This window comes from Protopterus annectens, chromosome 3.part1 (assembly GCF_019279795.1).
Source record: "Protopterus annectens isolate FY-2018-M chromosome 3.part1, PAN1.0, whole genome shotgun sequence".
In the NCBI taxonomy this organism is placed as follows: domain Eukaryota; kingdom Metazoa; phylum Chordata; order Ceratodontiformes; family Protopteridae; genus Protopterus; species Protopterus annectens.
In genome coordinates this window covers 1,442,526,428-1,442,538,823 of record NC_056732.1, presented here as the reverse complement: position 1 = coordinate 1,442,538,823, position 12,396 = coordinate 1,442,526,428, and the positions used below count along the sequence as shown (strand labels likewise).

At 39.3% G+C, this 12,396-nt stretch overlaps 1 protein-coding gene across 3 annotated transcripts in view; it reads right to left on the bottom strand.

The window, feature by feature from the left end:
- Positions 1-12,396, bottom strand: part of NMT2 (N-myristoyltransferase 2) — a 1,198,504-nt gene that overhangs the window by 695,626 nt on the left and 490,482 nt on the right. The window contains exon 2 of one of the 3 annotated variants that reach the window (XM_044067507.1): positions 8,920-9,058. The exons of the other annotated variants lie outside the window; for them this stretch is intronic. Within the exon in view, the coding sequence (XP_043923442.1) occupies positions 8,920-8,927 (8 nt within the window). The 5' untranslated portion in view covers positions 8,928-9,058. The remainder of the gene's footprint in view (positions 1-8,919; positions 9,059-12,396) is intronic. 3 annotated transcript variants of the gene reach the window in all.

Here is a 12,396-nt window from a genome sequence, read left to right as displayed (position 1 = left end):
TAAAAAGCTGTAGAAGTGGCAGTAGCCCTAGTGGAATGAGGCCTAATCCCAGCTGGAATCTCCTTACCATGATGGGAATAACAGAAAGCAATACAAAACCCAATCAACTTAGAAATAGTTTGTTTTGACACAGGCTTGCCCTGAGAACCCAAAGCAAATGAAACAAATAACTGCTGAGACTGCCTGAACCCTTTAGTTCTGCTCAAATAATATCGCAACTGCCTGTGTACATCCAAAGTGTGCAAAATCTTTTCCCCTTTATTTTGGGGGTTTGCATAAAAAGTAGGCAAATCAATAGTTTGGTTTAAAGCCACACTAGAAACCACCTTAGGGACAAAGGAAGGATTAGTGCAAAGATACCCTATCCTTATGGAAAATTAAGAAAGGCTCAACCGCCATAAGGGCCTGTAATTCAGAAACCCTTCTTGCAGAGGTAATGGCCAACAAAAAAGCAGTCTTCCATGATAAATATTTCAACTCGGCAGTAGCTGCCGGCTCAAAAGGTTGTAGAGTGAGTTTCTCCAACACAAAATTGAGATCCCAAGCAGGAGTAGGAGCTCTACTTGGGGGTCTTATATTCTTTGCCCCTCTAAGGAATTGCTTAAACAAAGGATGAGAAAACAATGGTGGGTCACAGTCATAGTGAGCAGAAATTGCTGCAGCATGAACCTTAATAGAAGAGAAGGACAAACCTTTGTCCAGTAACTCAGTAAGATATTGAAGAGCCACACTTAAATTAGGCTCAGAAACATCAAATTCCTTTGCTGTACTCCAAAATAAAAATCTCTTCCAGTTATCTGCGTACACTTTCCTTGTACTAGGCCTTCTGGCCTCCAAAATAATATTCAAAACTTGCTGTGGAAGCTGAGACCCTCCAGGGTTCAAAACAGAATATGCCAGGCTGTTAGGTGAAGAGAGTGAAGTTTGACATTGAGTAAATGACTGTTCTCCTGAGACAGCAGGTGTGGAATCGAAGGTAAAGGCAATGGAGGCTCCCGTACCAGACTTCTCAGTAATGGGTACCAATGCTGTCGAGGCCAATCTGGAGCTATTAAAATCATCTTTGGCTTGTCATGTCTGACCTTCAGGAGTACCTTTGGGAGGAGAGGCAGAGGTGGAAAGGCATACACATGAAGCTTGCTCCAATTGAATGAAAGAGCATCCACTTTCCAAGCTGTGGGATGAAACCTTTTTGTGCAAAACTTTGGCAGCTGGTAGTTTAGTGGAGAAGCGAACAGATCTATGTCTGGAGTTCCCCATAACACTGTCAATTTCTGAAATACATGAGGATCCAATTTCCACTCGTGGGGATCCATAATTTGTCTGCTCAACACATCTGCTAAGGAGTTCTGTGCTCCGGCAGAAACCTTGCCTGAAGATTTAGCTGTAAACTGAGAGCAGTCTCCCACAAAATCATTGCTTGTCTGCATAGAGGATAAGAATGTGTTCCACCTTGCTTGATGATGTACCACATGACAGTTGTGTTGTCTGTTAGAACCAACACCTGCCCTGGAAGAAGTAAATCCTTGAAAGCTATTAATGCAAATTGGACTGCTAACATCTCCTTCAAGTTGATATGTAGATGTTGAAGTCTGGCAGGCCACGTGTCTTGTACCCACTTTCCATTTAGATGAGCTCCCCAAGCTTTGTCTGAGGCATCTGTCGTTAGAATCTGACTCGCCTCTGGCCGGGTCACAGAGAGTCCCTTGTTTAGGTGACATTCCTGAGCCCACCACAAAAATTCCTTTTGAATGCAAGGTATTATCTGAATGACAGTGTCCATATCTTGGCAGTGCTGTGTCCATACATTTTGAGATACCATTGTAGCTTCCTCATATGCAGTTTGGCATTGGGAAGTACCAGAATACAAGATGCCATGAACCCCAAGGCTTGAAGGACTGTCCTTGCAGTCAGCCTGGACTGATGAGACAATTGATGGAAGTAAAGAGAAAGATTCTTTTGTTTGTCCGGGGTCAAAAAGGCCATCTGGGATGCTGTATTCAGTCTCACACCCAGAAAGCACATGTCCTGAGAGGGTACTAGACTGGACTTTATTTCGTTCACAGAATACCCCAGGCATCTTAGCACTGCTATCACATATTGTAAATGATGAAGAAGTCCGTCCTTTCCTTGGGCCAGAATCAGGCAATCGTCCAAATAAGGATAAATCTGTATTCCTCTTAGCCTGAAGAAAGCTATCACTGGAGCCAGAACCTTCGTGAACACTCTGGGCGGAGTAGATAAGCCAAAGGGCAATGCAGAGAACTGATAATGAGAAGTCCCAGCCCGAAAACGCAGATACTTCCTGCAACTTAGCCTGATAGGAACATGAAGGTAAGCCTCCTTGAGATGCAGAGTCACCATCCAGTGATCCTTGCCCAGCAGAGGTAAAAGCTGTTGTAACGTCAACATTTTGAACTTGGGAATGTCCAGATAAGTGTTCAGGATAGATAAATCCAAAATTGGTCTCCACGTGTTCCCCTTCTTTGGTACTAGGAACAGGCGAGAATAAAATCCTAGGCCCACTTCTGGCAGAGGGACCGGTTGTATGGCCCCTATTTGAAGCAGCAGAGAAATTTATTTGTGAGCCTCTAGTCTTTGCTGAGGAGGAACGTCCGGCATGCCTTTGGAAGGAGGCAAGGTATGGAAATAAAACCTGTAACCTTGGTGTATGATATCCAATACCCATCTGTCTTGGGTAATCAAACTCCAATTTTCCTTGAAGAGTGCCAACCTTCCTCCCAAAGGTGCTGTCAGGCAAGAAGAATCTGGCAGCTGAAAAGGTAGGTCATTGGGCCTGTTTACGAAAGGACTGGCCCCTGCCCTCACCCGAAGATTGTGCAGGTGAACTCCCTGTTCTAGGTCTGAAGGAGCTCTGAGCTCTGCCCCTACCACGTCTAGATCTACCCCTAGACTGTGAATCATAAGAAGGGTACGTCCACCCCTTAGCAGGCCAATTCCTACTAAACTTCGGAGGCTGAACTTGCAAAAAATCTTTAACAGCCTGCATAGACTTAGCCTTGTCTTCCATTTTCTTCAAGACTGACTCCACAGGAGAACCAAACAACACATCAGACTGTAAAGGACCATCCAAAATCCTTGTCTTAACATGGTCAGATAAATTCTAATCCCTCAGCCAGGCGTGCCTGCGAAGAACTGACCCAGTGGCAGCCACCCTAGACGAGGCCTGTACAGCATCAAAACCACATTGTAAAGAATGCTTACCCACCTGTTCAGAGACATGTACCAAATCTTGTAATTCTTTACACTCAATGCCTTCCGCCAGAGCATCTACCTTAGACTTCAATTGAGTAAGAAGATAATTTTGATATTTCAACATGTGAAACTGGCAATTCAAAGCCCTCATAGCTAAGGTGGAAGAAGTATAGACTTTCTTTCCCCATCTATCCAAAGCTCTGGCCTCTTTATCTGAAGGAACCGGATTTTTTACAACAGAGGCCTTGACACCCTTAGGTCCCCGACTAACAGTTTCTGGGTCCACCCTAGGACTCTTATAAAGATATTTATGAGCCTCAGGCACCCTGTAATACCTATCCGGTTTAACAGGAGCAGGAGGCAAAGAATCAGGATTAAGTGAAGCCTCTGCAAACACATCTTCCACAACATCCAGAACAGGTGGTATAGCCAAAGGCCTATGCTGGGGTAAAAGCAAAAATTCCCTAAGCCTTTTCCTGGAATCAGAGAAGTCCTGACCTTCCCACGTAAAATGTTCCCTCATGGAATGAAGAGTCTCTGAAAAAGAAAAATCCTCTGGAGGAGAAGCAGAAGGAGTCGAATCATCTGCATCAGAATCAGAATAAGGAGAGTACTCCTGCAAGTCTTCAGCCAAGACTCTGAAACATCCGAAGCCTGCTCAAAACTCCCCAACTCTGGTTCCACCCTAGGCCTCTTATCAGGAGGGGCAAAGAACCTCTAATCAAAGTAATTAAATCTTCTGCCATTTTAAGCATGTGCTTCTTGGGCACAGATCCTGTAGAACTAGGAGTGACACCAACAGAAGCTAAACCTGGCCTGCCTCTGGGAGAAGCCTTGGAAACAGAAGGAGAGGGCCTAACCACCCTAGGAAGGGAGGGAGTACAGTAACTTGAGAAGCCCTTCAGCCTGACCTGCCTCCTGAGAGGCCACATCCTGCAATATCAAAGTCTCCCCTGGGACTCCAGAGAAGCCTCGTGGAACCACCGGTTCCACTGACGCCTCTAAAGAACCGGCGTCCGCACGACTCTTCTGCCTGGGCTTAGCTGCTTTGTCTTTGCGCTTCTTGAAGAAGCGGGCGCCGGAGCATCCGACGGCATATTGTAATTGCACCGCTTCCGAAGACCAACCTGGCACAATCTAACCTTCGCTTAATAGTGCGCTTATTGAACCTAGCACAAAAGCGACACCCAACAACGTCGTGCTCAGGCCCTAAACAAGGAATACACAAAGTATGATAGTCCCTATGCGGTATCTGCTTCCCACAAGAAATACAGTTATTCACTTTTTCTGACATCCGGTAAACCACTGAGGCAAGAAAAAACTAAAATATTCTAACGGGTACTTAGCCAACTTTGACTCGGTCTGAAACTCCGAATTCGAAAAATTTCAGAACGCCGAACGGCACTTGCAACGTTGCTTCTGCATCGGACCATGTGGCAAAAAAGACTGAGGATATGACGTCGGTCATGCGCATTTGTACCCTGACGTCCTGATGTCAGTCTTAAGTGCCTTGACCGACGTCAGCCTAATACTTTGATATTCGGGCCGACCGAGGACAGCGGACTACCCAAGTGTAAGGACTGCAGCAATGTGAGATGAAGAACATCTTGTGCCAGAGCCATGGCCTAAAGCTAAATACCAAAAAGTGCATAGTCATCCCCTTTGGGAAAAACAAAATGCCCACAAATTACCACATAGGTGGTAATCCATTAAGTACGGAAGAAGTAATTAGGGATTTGGGGACCCAAGTAGATAGCAATCTCTCCTTTGACAGTCACGTTGCCAAAGTGGTTAGAAAGACCTTCTATATACCCCACCTTATCACGAAAGGGTTCACCATCTAGATCAAGAGAGGTCATTGTGCCCCTCTACTCATCACTCATCAGGCCCATAATTGAATACAATGCCCCATTTGGGATGTACCTTACCAGACACCTGCAGCAACTGGAAAGACCCCAAAAGTACCTCACCAAGAGGATCAAGGGACTCGGATGCCCTACGTAGTTAGGCTAAAGAAACTCCAGCTCTACTCACTTGCTTACCGCCTACTCAGAGGCGATCTGTGCCTGACGTATAAAGCCATGTCCAAACCAGAATTAATGGACATGCTCCACCTCAGTAAATCCAAATCCCTTAGAGCTATATGCTCAAGGGACTTAAACCTCAGCACAGAAATAAATAGGACATGCTGGAGGGACAGATTCATATCCCAGAGGCTCCCCTCACTCTGGAACAAAATCCCAATCCATGTTAATCAGAGCCCCTCAATGACCCTCTTCAAGAGAAATCTTGATGAGTGGATGGGAGATCGTAGGTTTATCCCTGGGTTCTCTTCTGTGTCCCTACTAGACAGAGGCACAGTAAACTAACCTTAAAATGGCTATCTTCTGTGACCTACTATACAGAGGCAATGTCAACTAATCTAAAAGGGTGGTGAAAGCCAAACACACTCCGGCTAGGCTTATAAATGCCCTAAGGCAGATAGCCCAGTATTCAACCTATGATTGCATAAGATATTTACATAAGCACAGTGGTTTAGACATACAATTGAAAGTATAGCAGGTAGTAACATTTGATTGTTGTTCATACAGTATGTTTAGCAGAGAATCTTGAAGCTGTACTGAAGATAAGACAAGAAAGGAAAAACTAAAAAAAGGAGGAAAATAGACAAATTCATATGAGGTGCATTGACATTTTAAGGGAAAGCTTTTCAACTTAAGTCTAGGGGAGAGTAAGCAGGTACGGATGGGGCAGTGGGGAGTAGGCGACAGTGAGTTGGTAACATGTGATAATACATAGTGCATCTGTGGGAGTTTTACACAGGTTGGATAGTGGGTAGGGGAAAGGAGTTAGAATAGGTCAGCCAGATGCTAGGCAGTTGCATGTCCAGGAGTCGTTTAGGTGGAAAATAAGTTGTTTTTTGAAGATGGTTTTATTAGGTTGCACCCTGATTTGCAGTGGTAGGGCGTATACAGAGGCACAGTAAACTAATCTAAAAGGGAGGCGAAAGCCAAACACACTCTGGCTAGGCTTATAAATGCCCTAGGGCAGATAGCCTAGTATCAACCTATGAACCTATAAACAATGTATTATGGTTTGTAGGTATTTGGAGAAGGCTAAGTCACATTGTATGGATACCCTAGATTTGCTTTGATAATGGAGCAGTTTGTAGGGATGCTGGTCATAGGTGGTGTGGTTAAAAAGTGAGGGTGAGATGAGTAAGGGGTAGTTAATGAATGTTGGAAGTGAGGATGAGGTGGGGTGACATGTTGGGGATTGTAATGTTATTCAAGTAGGGTGAGGTTAAATGGGCTGTGATGGTAAGCGCTAGTGTTAGGATTATTTGATGGGAGTACATGTTTGGTTTGTCAGAAGCGGTAGGAGTGTACAGAGATAACTCTGTGGAATGTGTAGGGATCCTGATAGTATATAGTTAGGATGGGACTGTAGCAACTTTGAGAGTGGGGAGGTACTATGTGTAGAGTTTGTAATATGAGAACAAAGGAGGGAGAGGGAGTGTTGGTGATTTGTGTGACTGGCGGAGGAATAGGGGTTGGGTGTGGTAAGGTTAGGTGAGTGGGCAGAGCCTTACCTAGGAGGTAAGAGCTGGAAACAAAAAGTATCAGGAGTCTATGTAATAAAGGTAAGCAATGTTGTACCTTAATGGCAGGGATTATGCCACTTACTGTGTTCCACTATTTATTCACAGTGACTGGAAAAATAACTGCTTTGAAGGGACTTGTGTGACTTTACAGTAGACAGTAATATTGGAGAATTTAAATACCTGTAGACCACTGTCCTGCTTACAAGATGAGCTGCTTAACTGGGATAAGATTCAGCTGTTTGGTGGTGTTCTGTTGCCAGCTAGTGGCAGTTAGTTGCAATGGCAGGGATTGGAAAAAGGGGAGGGAAGACCTTGCAAGTGTGCACGCTAAGCCAATACAATAAAAATTAACAGCACTAAGAACTAGATGCAGAAATTGGAGAATACACCCACATAAGAATATTTCACAAAGTAAACGTCCTAGTAGTGAGCCCTTTTGCCTTCAGTTGTTTGCAAATTAATTTTTAGAAAATTCTTCACTTGGGAGGGAGGGGGAGCCATTATATTACATTATCACCCATAAGAGTCCATGTCCAATTGTGTCAAATGCCTTATTAAGGTCTCCTATCAAATTTTTGTTGATTCTTTTCTGTTCATGATATCATCCACAATTTCTCTAACCATCATCAGCAATTCTTGACAACTGTTCCCCTATAGACCATCTTCCATAATATTTTCCATTTTAGTTTCAGATCTTTTTTGTATTACTTTCATAAAGATCTTACATTCATTATTATTCAATACTATCCGTCTCCAGTTTATCTTCCTTCTTCCCTATGAATTTAAGCATTCTACTATATAATTAAAAGGTTTTTATGGATAAATAACCATTCATTCAAAATCCTTGAAAAATATTGTTTGCCAATCCCTTCATTTTTTATCCATTTCATGCCCTATTCCACCTGGTCCTGCAGCCAAAATCTACAATTGCCCTAATACTTTACCTAACTCCACTTATTCGCTTTTTCTGTTAACCTTTTTTTTTCCAACATTTTTTCATTACCTTTTTTCTTTAAACATTTCTTGCACATATTGTACTATACTATCCGTAGTCATTCTTGTTCTATGTTTTCCTTTTACAGATTTTTACAGATTTCTCTCATTACACTACCAGCAACATTTAGTAATCTGCTTAAGTAACTTGATACTTCCTTTTTCATGTAAAAATCAACTTTCCTTATATAACAATTCTTGTACTTTTTCTTGATTCCTTTCATATAATTCTTTTTCTTTGTCAAAGTACTATCATTCTGTTCTAAATATTCCAATGCATCATTGTTTTTACATTTTTCTTTCTCTACTTTAATCATAGTGCCACTGTATAATAAAAAAAATATATATTTTTCCTTAATTACCATCTGCCATTCAAACCATTTTTTTATAAAATGCTCTTCATAGGAATATGATCTTTCCATAACTGTACTCTCTTTTATTTTATGCTCTCTCATTTATCTTTAATATTCCTTTGCCTATTTTTCTATAGTCCTTGTTGTTCTTTATCTCCAGCCATATTGCAAGATAAAAGAATCCTGTTTTAACTATCTCCTATCTTCCTTCAACTAAACCTTCAATAGTATAAAATAATCTATTTCACTTCTATACATACTCCTTTTGTAAGTCCATGAATTTTATCCCAGAGTTTTAAACTTGCCACATCTTATAACTAACATTTTTCTTCTATCGTTTCTTTTTATGCTTGCTTCTTAACTCATAATTAAAGTCTATTACAATATTCATATTTATCACTACACAGTCTAAAATCTGATGAAATAAGCTTTACCTTTCTTTACAATTAATATAAGCATATTATGCTATAAAAGTCTATACATTTATTTCCATTTAAATCAATGGTTAATCTTCCCATTTTTGCTAAAATTGCAGCCAGTAACTTTACTGCATTTCTACAGAATATGGCTATTCCAGAACATACATCACTTCCCAAATTCCAAACTATCTTTCCTCTCCATTGTTTCTCTGTAATTTTTCAAAAAAATCTTGTGTCTTATTACATTTATATCACACATGTACTACACCACTCCAAAATCTCTATTTTTCTTACTGCATTCTTAATACCATTCATGTTTACAAAAAGTACTCACATTTTCATTTTTCCTTTTCCTTAGATTCAAGACGTCATAAGTTCATAGCCAATTACTAGGCTGGCTTTCTTAATAGGCCATTGTAAGCCTAGGCAATTTCTCTCCTCCAAGGTGAGACTCTAGCACTGCACTGTTGCGTCTGTGAGTCAAACACATAATATAATATACATTAGCTGTATATATTCTTTTTCATCCATTTCCTTTCATTTTTCTTTTGTACTTATCTCTTTAAATTTTATTTTTGTCTTTTACCTTTTTACCACAGAATTATTTTATTTTACTAACTCCCAATTTATGTCTTCATCACTTATTTCAGAACCTTATTCTATGTCCTCTATTTTTTCTCATCTAATATGTCTCCATTTCTACTACTAAAATTTCTTCTCTTTCTTCATTTTCTTTTTTCACTCATTTTTCATTTTTGCAATCCATCCGCAAACATCCAATTTTGTTACATTTATAACATTCCAATTCACATTTTTATGCATCATGTCCCACTTCCCCACAAATGTAACATTTCTTTTGTCATAGCTACTTGTTAAATGTCCTTTTCCACACATGCGCATGCATACACACACACAAACACACACACACATATATATATATATATATGTATTTCGGGTTGTCTCCAGTATTTTTATGAGACTCCATATTCCCCTCCACATTTATTATGGTTGATATATGTATATTTTTCTATTTCTAACACAATATTACAATCCTAGCCAACAGTCCCATAAGCTCCTTTTGTCAAACTTTTGCAATGACCAGTACTTAAGTTTTTAAATGTCCTTTCAAAGTCTCTCTTTCTACCTCAGTTTGAAACTGTACATGATTTTTTTTCTTTTTGCCTGTTAAATGTTTTTATCACACAAAAATTCCATGGGCTACAGTCTTTTTTCATATTCTACAAGACAATTTTCCATTGATAAAAACAGGTTACAAAGTCTGAACTTAAACTTAAACACAAAATACGTTGAAATTTTAAATCAAAGTTTCAATAATCCCGGAAAAACAAACTTCAGGCATATTCAATAAACCCTTTGCATAATCTTGCTCTCAGATCAAAGAAAATGAATAAACTATATCACACCAAAGAAATTAAAACACATGTAGATAAAGAAAGAACAGATATTATTGGTATTCTTGAGGGCTTTAAAACATTTTATGAAAATATAAATAAAACAAAACCTAGCCAAGGATGATATAGTTGAAACTTTTCTAAGGGGAAATATAAATAAAATAATTGAACAAATAAAAACAATAACAGACCATTCACTTTAACAGAAATAAAAGATCAAATAAAAAAGTTAAAAATAAGGCACACAGCTTAGATGGTCTTATACCAGAACTATATAAAATACTACCAGATGATGAAGTTAAAATATTAGATTAAGGTCTACAGAAAAATAAAAATAACTGCTAAAATCCCCCCCATAATAGAAATATTCCCGTGTGTCACTTATTTTACAACAAGATACGGATCCTACAAAGTGTTACTCATATAGACTCATTTCACTTTTAAATGTGAACTACAACATGTTCATGTCCATTTTAGCTAACAAAATTAATCTTACTTAAATTAATGATCAAACTGGTTTTAATTTTAAATGGACAAGTACAGGATAATAAGAATACAAACATTAATAGACTGTGCAAACAAAAAGAAAAAAGAAAAAAGAACTTTCTAATCATTGGTCGCGATTCAGATAAAGCTTTTGACTCAGTTAATTGGTCGTACCTGTTTAAAATACTTAAGTGTAAAACAACTTCTCACATGATCCAATCACATTAACTTCTAAATTATAAAGTAACTATTGCACTTATGTCAAAATAGGTTATTTTCTTTCTAATTATTTTAGCTTACAAAAAGGAGTCTTTCCATTATCATCTTTACTTTTTGCATTAGCTATAGAATTTTTTTTATTTTTATTTTTACATTTGTTTACTGGGAAAGTCCAGCTGGACATGTGCCTTTTTCAGTGGAGGACCGGGGAGAAAAGCTCTAAGTAATACCTTAGTATAAAAACAAATCACACAAGTATTATATGTGCATTATATCAACAAAACTTTTTGTGGTATTACAGCTGCATATCATTACTGGAGCCTTCCTGTGTCCTGAAAGAGTGCTCTTCAAACTATCTGGAGATATGCAGAGCTGAGTATATTTTTCTGGCACTTCAGAGTTGTGTACTGGTAATTGTTGTTTGACTAATTTTATATCACTGCTGGCTGACTTCAGAGTTGTGCACGGTTATTTTTGCTTCACTGTAAAGTTTCTCAGATCTCTGCTGAAGCTGTTTTTCCCCCTCCCCCTATTTCTCTGTGTCTTAAAGGGACAATCCCAGTGTTTAAAATTCGGGTCCACACTACTGCTGACCAAAGTAACGCCCAGTTTACCACGTCACTAACGTTTCTGCTCACAGTGTCATTTTTTGGTTTGAATATCCTATATCTCTTAAATTCCAATCCCGTTTTGGCTCCCAGTATCAACTATGTTTTGTTTTTATGTTCCTATCACTTTTCAATGGTGCTTACACTTCCAACTTTTCTGCATATTTGCTCCCGTTGTCTGTGCGCAGAGAATAACTGCACAGGTGGTCAGTCTGTGTCATCTCTTTAGTGGCTTTAGTTTTCTTACTGTGTTTTTTTTTTATTTGTTCATTTACTTAATTGCTGATATGCTTTCTTTATGAACGGCAGTGACCAATCGTTTTAGCCAACCATTTATTGTAACAAGCAGTTGTTAAGCACTTACAAGTGCTTGCAGTTTCACTTAAAAGTGCTTAACAAATGGATACATAAACATTATCTGATAAGGCTCTTCTTTGTGCCTCCTTTTGTTTTGAAGCCACAAGCCAGTATGTAATGACATATGTCATTTAAGTTTTCATACTGTACATAAAATGCAACTTAACAGGAAAGTGTTATTTCAGCATCTTTCTAAAATTGGTCCCTAGTTTTGGCTCTTTTGTAACCCCCATTATTCTAGGCTTAGTGCAGATTTTTTGCTCTAAGAAGCCGAGGGGTATAGCACTGAGGTTCCTCCTGCTTTTCGACTGATCCTTATAGTAAAACTTTACTTTTTAGAATGATCGTTCATTGTGGTTCATTTCTATAGTAACCACAATCCGTGATCCTTGTAAAAAGCAAAAGTTTTACTGTCAGGAGCAGTTGGCAAGCCCTTGCATGCAAGACATCTGTACATATACTTGTTTTCTTATTCGTCCTTGAGTGGTATGGCAAGGGGTTCCTGTTATTAAGTGGTTACCAACTGCTCCTTATATTAAAACTTTGTTTTTTTTACAATCGCTCATTGTGGTTTCTTTTAGTGATGACAATGAACAATCATTCTAAAAAGCAATTTTATGAGAACTTTGTAGCCACTTAAATTTAGTCTTTTGCCCCGCCCCTTATTTTAGGCTGTGTCTTATTTCAAGTCTGCTTCAGAAGCCTTTTCCAAAGGAATTTGCTTGTCAG